The sequence below is a fragment of the Moschus berezovskii genome, chromosome 9, assembly GCF_049115385.1.
Source record: "Moschus berezovskii isolate FMDL1 chromosome 9, NW_MosBer_1.0, whole genome shotgun sequence".
NCBI classification, from domain to species: domain Eukaryota; kingdom Metazoa; phylum Chordata; class Mammalia; order Artiodactyla; family Moschidae; genus Moschus; species Moschus berezovskii.
This window is the reverse complement of record NC_142468.1, coordinates 18,950,782-18,970,185: the sequence shown is the minus strand read 5'-3', so window position 1 is coordinate 18,970,185 and position 19,404 is coordinate 18,950,782. Positions and strand designations below refer to the sequence as shown.

At 44.4% G+C, this 19,404-nt stretch overlaps 1 protein-coding gene across 2 annotated transcripts in view; it reads left to right on the top strand.

Annotated features, from left to right (window-relative positions):
• The first annotated feature begins 2,875 nt into the window (after positions 1 to 2,875).
• DCAF4 (DDB1 and CUL4 associated factor 4) overlaps positions 2,876 to 19,404 on the top strand; it is a 32,527-nt gene continuing 15,998 nt past the window's right edge. For both annotated transcript variants that reach the window (XM_055437504.2, XM_055437503.2), the window contains exons 1-2: positions 2,876 to 3,030; positions 17,988 to 18,084. In XM_055437504.2, the coding sequence (XP_055293479.2) occupies positions 17,996 to 18,084 (89 nt within the window). In that variant the 5' untranslated portion in view covers positions 2,876 to 3,030; positions 17,988 to 17,995. The remainder of the gene's footprint in view (positions 3,031 to 17,987; positions 18,085 to 19,404) is intronic.

Sequence of the window (19,404 nt, the reverse complement as noted above, 5' to 3'; positions counted from 1 at the left end):
AGCAAGTTACCTAACTTCTCTGTCACTCAATTCATCAATAAGGTGGTGATATTAATAGTACATGCCTCATAGGGTTGTGCTAATTAAAAGAACAAATATATGGAAAGGGCTTAGAAATATGTGGCACACGACAAGGCCTCTAAAAGTATTGTTTTTTTTTTTTAATGTAGTCAAAGTTAATGCTGACTCATTTTAGGTGCCACTTCAAAGAAAAACTTATTTGCATTGGCTTCAAATTCTGGAGATGAAATGAGAAAAAGGAATTATTCTTACTTTTGATAAGTAATATGCACTATTCACATATCAAGTCATCCACATAATAAAGGATGCTCAGTCCATAGAAGCTACAGATCAAGCAGTAAGGTGCTTTCCAGTTTTCTCCTCACAGCCACTCTTTTCGAAAAACAAGGTCTATTGCATAGCACAGAAAAAGTATATTCAATATGCTGTGTTTGTATACACAGACATATATATATGGGCTTCCCTTGTAGCTCAGCTGGTAAAGAATCTGCCTGCAATGCAGGGGACGTGGGTTCAATCCTTAGGTTGGGAAGATCCCCTGGAGAAGGGAAAGGTTACCCACTCCAGTATTCCGGCCTGGAGAATTCCATGGACTATATAGTCTATGGGGTTGCACAGGTGTAACAGCACAGGAAAAATATATTCAATATCCTGTGTGTGTATACACAGACATATATAATATATATATATATATATGGAAAAAAAAAACACACTTCAGCAGGTATCATTATCCTCATTTTACCTATGAGGAAATTGGAGTTCACAAATGCCAAAAGACTTGCCCAAGGCCAAACTTCCTTTGGTCATTAATTTGCAAATATTTTTAATCCTTTTTCTGATGTACCTACCTCAGATCCCCAAGGCACATCCCGTTCAGTTCCCTCAGTGAATATTCAAGACAGCCTGGGGGCTGGATGTTTGTCATTCATTCTCTCTGCAAGCCCCAAGCCAACTCCTGACTTCCTCTGGTGACCCTGGCTCTACTGCCAGGAATCCCATTTGACTCTTCCCAGAGTTCCTCACATCTTACAGATTCCCCCTCCTCTGAAATCTGTCTTGACTCTACCCCTCCCTTCCATCCCAGTTGCCACCGCTCAGGTTCAGCTCTGACTACCTTCCGCAGGGACTGTGGGTGCACTCATCTTCTAAGAAGACTCGCATATCTTTCCTCTCCAGTTTCTCTGACAGTGCTGTCCAAACCACAGCTGTCATCTCCCCAAATCACAGCTCTAATCTTGTCACTCCCTACCTCTCAAACCTGCAGAGGGTCCCTCTGCCAGCTCCTTACTTTGACATTTGATCCAACCTATTCTGCCAGTTTAGCTTCCAAGACTCCCCTCCCATTCAGCCAAAATGAATGCTTCACTACTCCCTGAACAGGCTTCCAGTTAGATTTTTGGTTCAGCTTAGAATTTCTCTGTTTTCTCTTCCAGGCAGCTCAAGCTTCATGAAGCTGTCCTTTATTCTTACACTAACTTCTCTCCTTACTCTGATCATCTCTTCCCACTCACACCCTTTCTTATATAAAATTCTTGAGAGACAGAATCCTACCTTCCTTGTTATTTGTTGAAACGCTTTCACACATGGCCACAATTGATTAACCCCATAATCTATTTTATAAGGGGTCTAGCAACTCACAGGGCCCTGGGTTAACAGGGCACATGCTGTGCCAGGTCTGCTCGTGGCAACAACCAAGCCTGGCCCATTTGAACCCAGCTCTCCTCACAAAACTGTCACTTGTATAGAGAACGTACCTGTAGTTAAGTTGCCAAGGGGAAGAGGAGTGAGGGAGGCATGGAGTGGGAGGTTGCGGTTTACAGAATATATATAGAATGAATAAACAACAAGGTCTTACTGTATAGCACGGGAACTGTAGACAATATCACATAACAAACCATAATGGAAAAGGTATATATATATATATATATATATAAATACATATATAATTGAATCACTTTGCTGTACACCAGAAACTACACAATATTGTAAATCAACTATATTTCAGTTACAATAAAGATAAACCAAATCTGAAAAAAAAAAAAAGCAAACTGCCACTTCTGGTCAAGGGCCCTACACAGGCTTCCATTTTCCATCTTTTACGTCAATGATACCTGGAGCAGGCACAGCACAGACAGACCATTCTGGAAATATTAATTGTATAAACAAACTTTCCACTCGAGAGAACCTCAGAACGTTAGATCTACTTCCTTGTTTCAGCAGAAGAAATCAAGGCCAGAAAGGGAAGAGACTTCCCCAAGGTCACACAGCAAGAAGGAAACAGAACTTCATCTACAGCGGAAGCTCCCGTACTGAAGCTGAGGGCACGCTCTTCTGCACCTTGGAGCCACACAGACCTACGGTCAGCAGTCTCCGCTACAAGAGGACACAACCGAATAGGTCACCACCAGTTCACCACCGGTTTCTTTTTCCTCTCATCTCAGAGCCTCCGTCGCCCTTTCCACAACACACTCTTTCCTCCTCTGTAAGTTTAAAGGAGGGGGTCCCAAGCGGCGAGAGAATTTCCTGGGCTAACCGGGTTGGACACAGAAAACACCCGGTGCCGGGTGGGGTACCCACCGCTTGGGAAGCCACCGCATTCGCCGAGTCTCAACTCGCCTCCGGCCCCACCCCGGCCCTGCCCCAAAGCGCGCCTGTCCCCGCCCCGAACATGCTTGGCCCCGTCCCAAGAGTCCATGACCCCGCCCCAAAGGGCGGAGCCCAAAGAACTCAGCCGCCGATTCGCTGCCTTTTCGCCAGGCCTGGGCGGAGCCGAGACCCCAACCACGCCCCCTCCCTGAGAGCCACCCTTATTGGCATAGACCGTCAGAAGACGCGTCCAATGAGGAAGGAGGGGCGGCCTCCTTCTCCCTATCCTCTCCGACAACGCGAGAGTGGACGCAGCTAAGTGGCAGACGCTACCCTTCGGTCTTTCCGGGTCTTCCACGCTTCGCCCCTGACTCCTGTGGACCCTGGGCCCGACGGATAGCCGGAAAAAAATCCTCTGATCGAGTAAGTCTGCGCTGACTGGAGTACTGTTGGCGTCGGTTCGGGGGCCGCTGCTGGCCCTCTGATGGAGCTCGGGGTGAGATAGGAGGTGGGGGCAAGGCCCGAGAAAAGGGGCGGGGAGGAGGGGCCGAACACGTGGAACGCCGGCCTGACCCCGGCGTGGGTAGGGGGCTGGGCGGGCGAACTCTGGTTGAGTGGAGTCTGTGGGCGCGTGGAGCTCGCTCGTCGCGTTCAGTTTACTGCCGTAGAGACGGGAGAGGAAGGCCCTGAGTTTCGCCGCTTCGTGTCTGCCCCAATGGAGCGTTCTTTCTGAATTGTGATGTCAAGGTGCCACCCGATAGCTGTCAGTGGCTGGATGCGGGCTCTTGGTGTCTGTTTCACCTGGAAGTTCAGATTGTAGTTGACTTTCAGACAGGTCAGCATAGCAGTTAAGGCAAGCACCTACAGTGCTGCTGCTGCTGCTAAGTCGCTTCAGTCGTGTCCGACCCTGTGCGACCCCATAAACGACAGCCCACCAGGCTCTGCCGTCCCTGGAATTCTCCAGGCAAGAACACTGGAGTGGGTTGCCATTTCCTTCTCCAATGCATGAAAGTAAAAAGTGAAAGTGAAGTCGTGTCCGACTCTTCGCGACCCCATGGACTGCAGCCTCCCAGGCTCCTCCGTCCACGGGATTTTCCAGGCAAGAACAATGCTAGGCACTACCAACTGCTTTATAAGCATTATCGAAGCTTTCTGCACACTAACCCCATGACGTCGCCGGCAGTACCTCTGTCGGACGCAGAACGAGCCCTAGTGAGATTGTCATTTACCCGAGGTCACTAGCAAGCGGTGGGGCCACGGGATGAACCCACGCTTCCCGAAGTTAACCTCCTCACCGAGGTGCCTTAGCTACGAAGCTAGCGCTCGCGGTGTCCAAGAAGCCTCGTCGTCTCCCCAGTTGACCTCAGAAACCATGACTCCCCCCGCGCCGCGCCCTTTCCCCTGGATGGACATGGGGTGGTCCACAGACCTTGTCCTGTGAATCGAGCAGCTCTCAGGAAAGAAAACTGAGGCCACAGCTTCCAGGAGGAAACAGAATTACAAAACCCCAAACTCTAGTTTTAAATAATCGTGGAGATCGCAGTTGATCGCAGTTGAGGTGGTGTCCTGAGGCAGACCAGCAGGAGTAGAAACCCTTCCCCAACCCCCAACCCCACCCCCTTGTGTCTTTCTGGGTACCATATTTAGCCTTCAAAGCCTTGATTTCCTTCATTTGTGAGGTGGTTTTAAATACTACGCAGGGTGGGCATGGCAAGTCCCCTGCAGAGGTCATTTTATGTGGGGCTTTTCAAGCCAGTGGCGGTAGCGTTTCCCACGCTGCAGTCCAGTAACCTCTATAATCTTATCTGTCGCTGGATATTTAGGATATGTCTCATTTATAAACGTCATAGTACTTTTGTAGCAGGAAAATATTTGTTTGTTTGTTTGGGCTTCCCTGGTGGCTCAGCTGGTAAAGAAGCCACCTGCAATAAGGGAGACCTGGATTCGATCCCTGGGTTGGGAAGATCCCCTGGAAAATGGTAGGGCTACCCACTCCAGTATTCTGACCTGGAGAATTCCGTGGTCTGTATAGTCCATGGGGTCGCAAAGAGTCGGACACGACTGAGCGACTTTCACTTGGGGGATATAATTCGCCTTTTTATAGTGCACCGTTCGGCAGGTTTTGTAGAATATGTCCAAGGTCATGTGACCATCTTGCGTGTGTGCGTGCTGCGTTAGTCACTAAATGGTGTCTGACTCTTTACGACCCTATTGACTGTAGCCCACCAGGCTCTGCTGCCCATGGAATTCTCCAGGTAAGAATACTGGAGTGGGTTGCCATGCCCTGCTCCACGGGATCTTCTAGAACCAAGGATCAAACCCGCGTCTCTTGGGTCTCTTATGACTCCTGCATTTGTAGATAGGTTATTTACCACTAGTACCGCTTGGGAAGCCCCACGACCATCTTATTCCAGGATATTTTCATCACTCCCCAAGGAAGACGCTGCGGGCCACGTGCTGGGTAGGACGGGGCAGTGAGCCTTGGCCCTGTGCTGAATTTCGGCAGGACTGGGCCCATCGTGCCATAGAGGCCAAGAGAGAGGCTTCCTGGTTAGGTCTGAGATTCCCGGGCCCAGCCTTTTCCGGGCTGCACCTTCGGGATTTGGCCGCCTGGCCTGGAATGGAGTCTTGGGGAAGAGGAAGGAAGCGGTACCCGGAAACTGCGCAGCTCGACCCGGGAGCAGTTTGATTATCTGTGCGAATCTTTCGCGCGCATGCGCAGAAAACTGCCAGGCTGAGAGTCAGAGCCGACTTGCCCACGTGAGATCACAAAAGACCCCAGCTTTGAAGGGGGTCCGAAAAACCGCTGAAGCGTGTACCGACCTTCAGGATTGTCTGCAAGCCGCAGCAGTGAGTGGAAGGAACCATAAACAAAATGGGATGACCTCACAGTGACATCATCATCAAGAAATGGAGTCGCCACACCCTTCCGCTGGACGTGTTATTTCCTGATGAACCCAGTTATAAAGAGCTACAGTGGATGTTGTACAGACAGCCCTCATCTGGAGGAAATGGTTGGTGGTTCTGAAAAGCAGGAAGTAAAGGATATGAAGACTGTTTTCAGAATTTATCATTATTGAAATGCTTTTTCTCAGCATAGCTTCAGAGGTATACATTGCTGCCTACCAAAATATACAAAAGATTGATGAGAAGCTCTGAGGTTTTCAGAAGCTCTAGGTATTCAACTGATTATCCATCTCACATATATTGTAAGAGTACATTCACGGAGTCCTTTTCAGAGATTGCTCAGCTCACTCTGTCTGGAACAGGACAAGTGTCCACCTGTGGACTAAGAAAGGATCAATCAGAAGATGAATTAGATATTACAGAAGAAGGAAACTAACTTTCCTTAGTATATATATCATTTTCATTTTTATCTTAATATGACTCAGATTTCAGGATTGCTGAATTCCGTTCCGTTCCGTTCAGTTGCTCAGTCGTGTCCGACTCTTTGCGACCCCGTGGACTGTAGCCTACCAGGCTTCTCCGTCCATGGGATTCTCCAGGCAAGAATAATGGAGTGGGTTACCATTTCCTTCTTTAGGGGATCTTCCCGACCCAGGGATCGAACCTGGCTCTCCCGCATTGGAGGCAGACGCTTTAACCTCTGAGCCACCAGGGAAGCCCATCAAAATGGAATGCTGCTGAAAGTAGGGGGGAAATTAAAGGATTATTTATGTTGACCCAAAATGAAGGTTTTAAAAAAATTACACACCCAGTCATTTCACTTCGTACCTAGTCAACTTCCTACCCAGTGATATATGGTCTTTTTGTATAACTCTCACATTTGTAAGATTATGGGCTTCAGAGTATTTCATATTAATGTACTGTGCCTGGTTGGGAGTCCTGTAGTAAGTAAATAGCAAAAACCAAAACTTCTATCAATTCCTGTTAGCTTCTTTTAGATTGACTTCCCAAAAGGCTCCAGTCTAGTCATTCTGATTAAATATAAATTCTGTTCCATGAAGCTTTAACTAAAAAGACAAGTTTTCTTTTTAAAAAAGAGAAAAAAAACTTTCAGTGAATCATTAAGTTCCATCATTTGATCTGTAAATTTACCTTTCAACAAGTGTGTAATCGAGCAGAATAAAGGAAATATGATACCAGTATATCCATGTTTTACAAATGCACAAAACATAAATTTTAGTTTAAAGTCATATTCAGTTTGATTCTGACTTTAAAACAAGTAAAACTGCTGTCGTGCTCCTAGAGAACAGGCTTGTGGTTGCCAGGGGTAGGCGGGTTGGAGGGGCGGAGTGGGAGGTTAAGGTTCTCAGATGTGAGCAATTCTTACAGGTAAAATGGATGGATAAACAAGGTCCTATTAAACTGTGTTCAATGTCCTGTGATAAGCCGTATTGGAAATGAATACTTTAAAAAAGAATGTGTGTGTGTGTGTATAACTAAATCACTTTTCTGTTCAGCAGAAATTTAACACATTGTAAATCAATTATAATTTAAAACATTTTTTAACTGCTGTCATACTCAAGTATTATATATGGCACTAGTAATTTGGTGGAATGTTGCCTAAGAAAACATAAACAAGAATATATGGAACATCATAAATCATTTAAAATTCTATAAAAATTTTTCAAACCTACCACCTAGATAATAAAAAGATGTAATAGTTACTCTTATTCTTGGAAGCATAAAACAGTTTAGTCAGAGTCTTTATCAACTCATCTGGGGATAACTGGAAAAAGCAGTTATTCATAACAGAAAAATAGGCTTTCAATAAGCTTTAAAAAAAGAAAGGACCTGGCCCTTTATACTCCTCATACTCTGTACCCCTCCTCCTTCAGCCCCTGAAAAACCACTTCTCTCTTTCTGTCTCTCTGAATGTGCCTCTTTTGAAGATTTCATACACATCAAATAAATCACACAGTATGTAGCTTTTTGTGTCCCACTTCTTTCACTTAGCATAGTATTTTCAAGGTTCATCCATGATGTAGTTTCTGTCAATGGTACATTCTTTTTATGCCTGAATAACAGTCTGTTGTATGGATGTGCTATATTTTTACTGATTCATCAGTTGATAGAAACTTTTATTATTTACACTTTGGGACAATTATGAATAATACTGCTATGAACATTACTGTCCAGATCTTTATATGACCATATATTTTCATTTCTGCTGGATTTTGTTAAGTCATATGGTAACTCTGTGGACTCTTTTGAGGAATTGCCAAACTATTTTCCATAGTGACTGCAGTGTTTTACATTCCCACCAGAAGTTTCTTCACATCTTCATCAATACTTTTATTTTTCTTTTTTTGTAGCCATCCTGAGAGAGAGAAAGTGGTATCTTATTGTGGTTTTGATTTGCATGTACCTAATAACTCCAATACTCTTGCCTGGAAAATCCATGGACGGAGGAGCCTGGTAGGCTGCAGTCCATGGGATCGCTAGGAGTCAGACACGACTGAGCGACTTCACTTTCATGCATTGGAGAAGGAAATGGCAACCCACTCCAGTGTTCTTGCCTGGAGAATCCCAGGGACGGGGGAGCCTGGTGGGCTGCCGTCTATGGGGTCGCACAGAGTCGGACACGACTGAAGTGACTTAGCAGCAGCAGCAGCAGCAATGACTAACTAGGGCTTTCCTGGTTGCTCAGATGGTAAAGAATCTGCCTGCAATGTGGGAGACCTGGGTTCGATCCCTGGGTTGGGAAGATACCCTGGAGGAGGGCATGGCATCCCACTCCAGTATTTTTGCCTGGAGAATCCCCATGGACAGAGGCTCCTGGAGGGCTGCAGTCCTGTGGGGCCGCAGAGTCTCACTCAACTGAGTGACTAAGCACATAGCACGATGACTAATGGTGCTGAGCATCTTTTCACGTTTTGAGTGGCTGTTTACCACATTTCTAAGTGGTGTATGTTTGAAGAATCATCTTCAGATTTTTTTCCTTGTTTTTAATCGAGTTACTTTTTTCTTGTTGAGTTGTATATATATTCTGGATACTAGATCCTTATCAAATACATGATTTAAAAATACTTTCTCCCATTCTGTGGGTTGTTTTTTCACTTTCTTGATAGTGTTCTTAGCACAAAAGTTTTTACTTTTGATGAAGTCTAGTTAAGCTATTTTTCCTTGTGCTTTGGGTGTCATACTTAAAGTGTTGCTTGTTCAAAATTCATGATGATTTATACTTTTGTTTTCTTCCAAAAGTTTTATAGTTCGAGAGCTTAGACCCATTCAAGTTAATTTTATATATGGTGTGAAATAGGAATCAGATTCATTCTTCTGCAGGTGAATATCCAGAGCTTTGGGCAGTTGAAAGGTTTTTCTTTATCTGCCGCTGCCTCCCACCCCCGTATGGTCTTGGCACCTTCGTCAAAAATCAATTGTCAGGACTTCCATTGGTGGTCCAATAGTTGGGATTCCACCTGCCAGTGTGGGGTTCATGGGTTCGATCCCTGGTCCAGGAGGATTCCACATGCTGTGGGGCAGCTAAGCGTGGGTGCCACAAAAACTGTACCAGCGTTCTAGAGCCCGCGTGCCACAGCTCCTGAGCCCACGAGCCACAGCTCCTAAAGTCCGTGTGCCCTACAGCCTGTGCTCTGCAACAAGAGAAGTCACCACAGTGAGAAACCCAGACTCTGCAACTGGAGAGTAGCCCCAGCTTGAGGCAACTAGAGAAAAGCCCTGACTCAGCATCAAAGACCCAGCGCAGCTAAAAAGAAATAGATAAATAATTTTCTTTAAAAATTAATAGGCAAAAAATATGGATTTATGTCTGGATATTATTTCATCCATAAATATATGGATGTATATATTTATACATCCATAAATATATGTATTTATTTACTTATTTCTGGATTTCTTTCTTTATTCCTCAGTTCTACTCCATTGATTTATGTTGCTGTCCTTGTGCCAGTACCGGTGTCTTGATTACCGTAGCACTGAAGTTGGGAAGTGTGAGTCCTCCACTTTGCTCTCTTTCAAGATTATTTTCACTCTTCTGTGTCCCTTACATTTCCATATGAATTTCAGGATCAACTTAGTAACTTCTCCAAAGATGGCAGTTGGAATTTTGATAGCGGTTTGTTAAATCTGTACATCAGTTTGTAGACCATCTTAAGTCTTCCAATCCGTGACATGGTTGTCTTCTCGTTTATTTAGGTCCTCTTTAATTTCTTTCAATAATGTCTTGTAGTTTCCGTGTATGGAGTTGTGCACTCGTTAAATTTACCGCTAAGTACTTTATTCTTTCTGATGCTGTTGTAAATGGATTTGTGTTCATTTCATTTTCAGATTACTCACTGCTCCTGTATAGAAGTATAGTTATTTTGCATCCTTCAGTCTTGCTTAACTCATTTCTTAGCTCCAATAGTTTTTGTGCATATGTGTGTATGTGAATCCTTTAGGATTTTCTTTATGTGTAACATCATGTCATCTACAGATATAGTTTTACTTCTTCCTTTCCTGTTTGGATTCCTTTTATTTCTTTTTCTTGCCTAATTGTTCCTGACTAGAACTTTCAGGAAAGTGTTAAATGGAAATGACAAGAACAGACATCCTTGTCTTGTTCCTGATCTTAGGAGAGAAGCTTGCGGTCTTTTATGATGTTAGCTGTGGTGGGTTTGTCAATGCCCTTTATCAAGTTGAGGAAGTTACCTTCTGTGCCTAGTTTTTGTCATGACCAGGATATTGGATTTTTTTTTTTAAAGATAAGAGCTGTTCTGTTTTTGAAATTTATTTTTGTTGCGCTGGATCTTCATTTCTGTGGGCCAGGCTTTCTCTAGTTGCGGTGTGCGGACTTCTCGCTTCAGTGGCCCAGACCCCAGAGGACACAAGCTTCAGTAGTTGGAGTACGCGGGTTTAGTTGCCCCACAGCATGTGGGATCTTCCTGGACCAGGGATCAAACCCATGTCCCCTGCTTTGGCCGGCGGGTTCTTAACCACTGGACCACCATGGAAATCCAGCAGGACGTTGGATTTTGTCCAGTGTTTTTTTGCATCTATTGAGATAATCACCTGGGTGTTTTTTTTTTTCTCTCATTTATTCTGTTAATATGGTGTATTGCACTGATTTTTTTTTTTTTTATGTTGAACCTAGATTTGGTTTGCTAGCATATGGTTGAGGAATAGTGTCTGTTCATAAAGTAGGTTGATCTGTAGTTTTTTTGTCTTGTGATACCTTTGTCTGGTTTTGGCAACAGAGGACTACTAGCTTCATAAAGTGAGTTGGAAAGTTGTAGTAAATGTCTTGCATATAATTCTTACAATCTTTTGGATTGTTTTCTTAGGATCAGTTCCCGGAAGAAGGCATGTACATTTAAATTACTTGATAAGTATTGCTCAGACATTTTCCAAAAAGTTAAGTCATGTTTCTTTATTTGTTTGAGATTAACATTATCTTTCTAGAATAATGGTCTCTTAGAAATTATTATTCTTTATTCCTTTAAGTGCTTGAAAGATACTCTAAAAAGCAAAGCCAAGCTCAGCCTGCAACAATACATCTTATTTAATGTCTGTGCTCGGCAGAGTGGCTCCCAAGGAGCAGAGAGCCAGCATTTCATCCCCAGCAAAATTGTTATTGAGCACTTCCTTCTGGAGCAGGGTTTCTTAACCTCAGCACTATTTGGAGCTGGATAATTTGTTGTAAGGGGCTGTCCTGTATTACAGGATGGTTAGCAGCATCCCAGGCTTCTACCCACTAGATGCCAGAGCAGCCCACCCCTCCCCACCCCCACGCTGTGACAAACAAAAATGTCCCTGGAAAATGCCAGATGTCCCCTGGTGGGTGAAATCGTCCTTGGTTGAGAAACACCAGTCTAAAAACTGATTGTGCTGACTTCATGTTACTGTCCAATAAAATTGTCTCTAATTTTGAGTTTTAATCCTCGCTGTATATTTGGCTTGAGCCACATTTGTCTCAATCTGTTACCGTGTGCTGATGATTTTCAAATCTGTATCTTTCACCTCATTTCCCCTCTGGATTCCCAGGCCTGTTTTAACACATCTTGAGATTGGCTTGTTCACAGTCAGACTTTGTTCTCCAAACTGTCCTTCCTTCTTTATTCTTGGACTCTCAAGTCAGAACACTACCAGATATTCACTTACCAGTTTTCAGCTGCCCTCTGCCCACCTCTACCATGAAATTTACCTTCTACATCTTTCTAACTTCAGGGTTTTCTATCCCAGGTATCATTCACTATCACTTCCATGTTGGTGGGTTCATCTAACCTGAGTTGCTGCAGCAACCCTTAACTTCCAACTTATTCCCTCCACCACTGCCTCTAAAATGCCCTTTCTAAAATACAGGTCTAATGTTACCCAACACCCAGGGACCTCAGTATCTGACCCTGCTTGCCTCTAGCCCAGTCACCCAAACCCTTGTACTTTAGGCTCCGGCCACACCAAAAAGTGCTCACAGACTCCTCACACTGCCACCCTGCCTGACGGGCAGGTTCAAATTCACTCTCCCCTCTGGCTCTTCCACTCCAAGCCATCACTGCCTTCTCCCCCACTGCACCTGGAGAGACCTGTCATCACCCTGAAGATGCACTGCAGGAATTGGTTCATGCATTCATCTTCCCTCTAAGCACCGAGTCCCTTGAGAATGGGAACCACAATTTATCTCTGCCTGCCCCTCCATGCCCGGTGCCTGACGTGAGTGGGCACTTTGTAATGTATGTTGAATATCAAATGAAAATACCCAGAGCAGAAGGAAGCTACTTGGGATTTAAAATAGCTGCAGAGTTGGCTGGTTGGTTGGTTGGCTGGTTGTTGGTCAGTTGGTTTTAGCTCAGTGAACATTTACCAAGAGCCAACTACCGAGTACCAGGAATAGAAAAAAGAACAAAGCAGGATTTTTATCTTAAAGAATTCACATCACATCTAATGGTGGGAGGTGAGATACCATTTCATCACACTCTTAATTCTTTTCCGTGTTTGGTCAACATCTATTTGTTATGACTTTTTAAAAATGACTTTGGCTTGATCTCGTCAGCCTCCTGTTGCATTGCCTGAACGTGAGTTGGTAGTTTAGAAGTATTGTCTTCGGCCAAAACCAGCAGTTGCCATTTCTTTTTTATTTGCTGTGTCCTTGTGATTGTGCAGTGCTCTGCTAAGGACAGTGGTGCTGGTGGGCCAATGACCTGCCTCCCACTGGGTGATTTGAAGCCTTTGACTCACCCCTATCTTTTTATTGACTTGGAAATAATGATAGTCTTTTAACTTATTTTTTTTTAAATAAATACAACTTTTTTTTTTTTTGGTCTGAGGCTTAAGATAATTGATCTAAATTCAGGAACCATTAAAGTGGTTACTGAGGAAAATTAATAAAATTATATTTTTGGATGGGGTGAAGCAATGGTGGAATTTCAGAGAAGGGAAATACAGATAGGTAAGAGAGCAGACCAGGGAGGCCTGGCGTGCTGTGATTCATGGGGTCGCGGAGAGTCGGACATGACTGAGCGACTGAACTGAACTGAACTGAACTGAAGAGAGCAGACTAGGAAACTAGAGAGAGATTATGAACTCTTTGGAACATGTTGAATCTGCTAGATCTGTAGAAGTAGACAGGAGGTGGTCTTTTAATAAGAACTAGATGCTCTAGCGGAGAAGGCAATGGCACCCCACTCTAGTACTCTTGCCTAGAAAATCCCATGGATGGAGAAGCCTGGTAGGCTGCAGTCCGTGGGGTCACTAAGGGTCGGAGACGACTGAGCGACTTCACTTTCACTTTTCACTTTCACACACTGGAGAAGGAAATGGCAACCCACTCCAGTGTTCTTGCCTGGAGAATCCCAGGGACGGGGGAGCCTGGTGGGCTTCCGTCTATGGGGTCGCACAGAGTCGGACACGACTGAAGTGACTTGGCAGCAGCAGCAGCAGCAGCAGATGCTCTAGAGCAGTGGTCCCCAACCTTTTTGGCACCAGAGACCAGTTTCATGGAAGACAGTTTTTCCGTGGGGGGATGGTTTCAGGACGATTCCAGCACCTTATGTTAATTGTGTACTTTGTTTCTCATCTAATGACACTGCTGATCTGACAGGAGGTACGGGTCTGGAGGCCTGGAGGTTGGGGACCCCTGCTCTAGAGGGATGCTAAGATAGAGGTGAAACTGTGTTTGTAGATGAGATGGTATTAAGTATGGAATCAAGAGGCTCTAGCGTAGAACGTTGGGAAACACAGAGTGGGTGGCCCAAGAGAAATGAGAGCAGGGTGAACTTGACAAGTCAGGGGAGAACCCAGAGAAAGCTATTCCAGGAACCTCGAGAAGCATGAAGCTTTGTGGTGTCACACGTCGTGAGAATCAGGATTAAAGAGAGACCACTAACATTGGCAAGTAGGTAATCATCAGTTAACACCTCAGTAAGAGCATTTGAGCAGAAGAGTGAGGATAGAGGAGGCCTGACTGCATTGAGGAATGACTGGAAAATAAAGAATTAGGGTGTGTACATACAGATTGTGCCTCCAGAACAGTTTTGTTCCTTTTGGATTGGAGGTGGAGCACATACAAACGAAAAGCCAGAGGATGTTTATAAGCTGAGATAAGGAAAGGGGGAGATTGAACATATGAGAACAGATGTCAGCAGAGTTTGAGAAGGAAACTGTCAAGAGGGATGGGTTGGCCTGGAAAAGCCACAGGGACACGTGTTTCTCCTAAACAGGAGGGAAGATGATAAGAATTGGTAAAGGCAGACATTTGTGCAGGGGGTGAGAAAGAAGTTGGGGTATTCATGCTGGTAACATCCGTCTTCTGGGTGAAGTGGGGAGCTGTGCTATGTACTAACGGTGATGAGAAGGAAGTGGAAAGGATTTTAGGAGAGTGATAACGCTCTGTATTGTCAGCAATGAACCAAACTAGGAGTAAATAAAACTAGGTCAGTTTATGATGTCCCAGCAGAGGATGAAAGTGAAACATTTATGATGACTCCAAGTCGGCATGGCTGTATGATGTGCTTTAGTGATGCATATTCTTTCTGGCACAGGACTAGAGAGTGGCTGGTTAAACTAATCCAAATCGTGCAGTGACTCTGTGGGAAGCAGATTGACTTTGAAAGGAAGCAAATCAAGGACTTCATTACAGAATTCATGAAATGTTTAAGTATGATACTCATTTAATTTCTGTTCATTTATATTGAATTAACCCCAACTCACAATCATAGGTTGACACAGAGTCTTTGGATAAATAGTGAATTGTGAAACATAGGTCTGGACTTCCAGTGCTTTGTTTGATGCGAACAGGCAGGCACTCCCTACTCAAAAGTAGAAGTTGGTGAATAAAGGCAAATTTAGTTCAGTTCAGTCACTCAGTAGCATCCACCTCTTTGCGACCCCATGAACCGCAGCACGTCAGGCCTCCCTGTCCATCACCAACTGCCGGAGTCTACCCGAACCCATGTCCATCAAGTTGGTGATGCCATCCAACCATCTCATCCTCTGTCGCCCCCTTCTCCTCTTGCCCTCAATCACTCAGTAGCATCCAACTCTTTGCGACCCCATGAACCGCAGCACGTCAGGCCTCCCTGTCCATCACCAACTGCCGGAGTCTACCCGAACCCATGTCCATCGAGTTGGTGATGCCATCCAACCATCTCATCCTCTGTCGCCCCCTTCTCCTCTTGCCCTCAATCTTTCCCAGCATCAGGATCTTTTCAAGTGAGTCAGCTCTTCACATCAGGTGGCCAAAATATTGGAGTTTCAGCTTCAACATCAGTCCTTCCAATGAACACCCAGAACTGATCTCCTTAAGATGGATTGGTTTGATCTCCTTGCAGTCCAAGGGACTCTCAAGAGTTTTCTCCAACACCACAGTTCAAAAGCATCAATTCTTCAGCGACCAGCTTTCTTTATGGTCCAACTCTCACATCCATACATGACCACTGGAAAAACCATAGCCTTGACTAGACAGACCTTTGTTGACAAAGTAATGTCTCTGCTTTTTAATATGCTGTCTAGGTTGGTCTTAACTTTCCTTCCAAGGAGTAAGTGTCTTTTAATTTCATGGCTGCAATCAGCATCTGCAGTGATTTTGGAGCCCCAAAAAATAAAGTCTGACACTGTTTCCATTGTTTCCCCATCTATTTGCCATGAAGTGATGGGACCAGATACCATGATCTTAGTTTTCTGAATGTGGAGCTTTAAACCAACTTTTTCACTCTCCTCTTTCACTTTCATCAAGAGGCTCTTTAGTTCTTCTTCTCTTTCTGCCATAAGGGTGGTGTCATCTGCATTTCTGAGGTTATTGTATTTCTCCCTGCAATCTTGATTCCAGTTTGTGCTTCCTCTAGCCCAGCGTTTCTCATGATGTACTCTGCATATAAGTTAAATGAGCAGGGTGACAATATATAGCCTTGATGTACTCCTTTTCCTATTTGGAACCATTCTGTTGTTCCATGTACAGTTCTAACTGTTGCTTCCTGACCTGCATACAGGTTTCTCAAGAGGCAGGTCAGGTGGTCTGGTATTCCCATCTCTTTCAGAATGTTCCACAGTTTATTGTGATCCATGCAGTCAAAGGCTTTGGCATAGTCAATAAATCAAAGGCTTTGGCATAGTCAATAAAGCAGAAATAGATGTTTTTCTGGAACTCTCTTGCTTTTTCCATGATCCAGCGGATGTTGGCAATTTGATCTCTGGTGCCTCTGCCTTTTCTGAAAGCAGCTTGAACATCTGGAAGTTCATGGTTCACGTATTGCTGAAGCCCGGCTTGGAGAATTTTGAGCATGACTTTACTAGCATGTGAGATGAGTACAATTGTACGGTAGTTTGAACATTTTTTAGCATTGCCTTTCTTTGGGATTGGAATGAAGACTGACCTTTTCCAGTCCTGTGGCCACTGCTGAGTTTTCCAAATTTGTTGGCATATTGAGTGCAGCACTTTCACAGCATCATCTTTTAGGATTTGAAATAGCTCAACTGGAATTCCATCACCTCCACTAGCTTCGTTCGTAGTGATGCTTCCTAAGACCCACTTGACTTCACATTCCAGGATGTCTGGCTCTAGGTGAGTGTGAGTGATCACACCATCGTGATTATCTGGGTCATAAAGATCTTTTTTGTACAATTCTTCTGTGTATTCTTGCCACCTCTTCTTAATATCTTCTGCTTCTGTTAGGTCCATACCATTTCTGTCCTTTATCGAGCCCATCTTTGCATGAAATGTTCTCTTGGTATCTCTAATTTTCTTGAAGAGATCTCTAGTCTTTCCCATTCTATTGTTGTCTTCTATTTCTTTGCATTGATTGCTGAGGAAGGCTTCCTTATCTCTCCTTGCTATTCTTTGGAAGTCTGAATTCAAATGGGTATATCTTTCCTTTTCTCCTTTGCTTTTCACTTCTCTTCTTTTCACAGCTATTTGTAAGGCCTCCTCAGACAGCCATTTTGCTTTTTTGTATTTCTTTTCCATGGGGATGGTCTTGATTCCTGTCTCCTGTACAAAGGCAAGTAGATTTTCTAATCTGTTCTTTGGTTGTATTTCAGCCCTAGAAATATTTTTCCAATTTTTGTCATTGCATTTAAATACATTTATAAAGTACATTCAGTCAGATGTCACGGTGTCTCCAGTGAGTGGGGAAGGAATCCCAACCGGGTGTTGGGAAAGCATGAATCTCGCAGCACCTGGCCTCCATACTACAGTTCAGTTTCTTAAGAATTCCTAGTGTGACTCCCAGTGTTAAAACTTGTGACATTTTGACAACTAAGTGATAAATTCAGGCTCTATAAGGTAAGATTTGAAAAAGCCACTTGAAATCATTATGGCAACGTCAGTGTCATCATGTCAACAAACGCACACGCACACCCGTGCCTTTAACAGTTCATGCACTTCAGGAAGCTGAAGCACTCTCGAAAGCACATTGAGAAGTCACAGGCACTGGCCCCATTGAATTTGTACACAGTTTTTCCTGCTCGATACTGAGGAAGAGAAAGTGTTTACTATTAACTGTTCTGTATGAATCAGGGATGTGTGTGGATTGAAAGAATAATTATTATATAGCTCTGGTGTTAATCTGGTAAGGAAAAGAAGACTAGCCGAAGAAGGTTCTCATGGCAGGCTCAGACCTCAGTCGAAAAGTAATTGTGAGAGTCTGTTAACCCGTCACACAGTGACCCGGGGATTGGAGGTTGGCGGGTTGGCAGGCCAGGTGACTGTTGTGAGGTAAGAGGGCTGCAGACAGAGAGGTGGCTACGGGCACATTGGGTTTTATCCATTGTGCCTATAGTCCAGTTACCACTTATATCCATTTACCTATAGTCCTTCTATAGGTAAGGCTTGGTGGCGGCTTTCCTGATAACTCAGGTTGGGGACATCCTTCTGCCTAGTTCTGTACATGAAGGAACTGAACTATCAAAAGCAAACGGAAGAGGAGATGTGCACACGTGAGTTTGCATGTAGTTTCTTTTTGTTTCTTCTTTCTGTCTTTTAGGAGCTGAAATGCATAAAAGCAGCTGGCAGAGTAGAAGACACAGGAGAAGGGGCCACCGACACAACGCTTGCTTCAGACAGCATGGTGCCAACGAGAGGCAAGTGCTGTTGCCCAGTGTCTTCCTAGCATCACCAGCACCCTCACACGCACGTAGCTCCCTAAGGGTCTCGACCAAATGCAGCATCTGAGGTGGGGCTGACTAGGGTCTACACGTCTCACACGCTTCCACGGGGGTGTCTCTGCTGTGGACCAGCCCATCTGCCACACTTTGAGTAGTGAGGAGATGGCCACACTCATCTTTCTCTTCCATGTGACCATGACTTGTGGTCAGAGCCCTAGCCACAGGCTTAGTAAACATTGTCTGGTATAACTGAGGAGCTGTTTCTCCATTTTTTAGACCTTTTTCCTCTCTCTCTTTTTTTTTTTCAGCCTATGAAAATAGCTTTCTGGAAACCTAATTTCATTAATTCAGCCTAAATCCCAAGTAAGACTATGTAATATATAATAGGTAATATTTAATGAACACAGAAAGGTATAAAGAATAATACAGTGAATATCATGTACCTACCACCCAGCTTAGAAAATAAAACAGCATATACTTAGGTGGAATCCCTATAATAAACATTTTCCACACTTGTTTTTCTGGGTGAGTGAAGTACAAACCATCTAGTCTCGGGACGTGACTCACCCCACCACCGCAGAAGAGTCTACCTCCTCACAGTTCGGGGCTGCTGACCTGACTTCTGGCCCGAGGACGTCTCTACAGCCCATCCCTCACCAAAGGAGACCTATATGCCAATTTCAGAAACCTTCCACTCCAGATCTCCTTTTAAAATGGACAAATTTCTAATTATAGGATCAGAAGCTGTCGAATGCCCGTATGCTTCTTTAGAACAGATTAACTCAAAGAGTAAGAAAAAAAAACCTAAAATTTAAGTTTTAAAAAAGCATCAAATTTTTGTGGAAGGAACAAGGACTTTAGAATTAGGAGATCTGGGTTTGGCGCTCTGCGTTCTTCCCGTGTGAAATCGGGCAAGCTACTTGGTCGCCCCGAGTCACTCTTCTTATATAGTACTTCTCTTGCGAAGGTCAAAGTAGTGCATATAAAGCCCTATGAGGATGCCTGACTCTGAGCAGGCCTTCTGTATGCGCGGGCCTCACTTGGTTCAAGCTAATAGGGACTCTGAGCTGAACTCCCAAACTTGACCCATATTGTAGAAAGGTCAGGATCGTACCCAGTGTTTATACGTTTTATAAGGAGAACCGTGGGCCCCAGGCCTTCCCCCAAGAGCACAGCGTGCTGTAGAATGTGGTTTGTATAAAAAAAGTGCCTTGACTCAGTCGGCCAGAGTCGCGTGGAAACACGCAGGACAGCAATCCTCTGCACTCCACGTGGAAAGAAGGGAAGAGCAGCCCT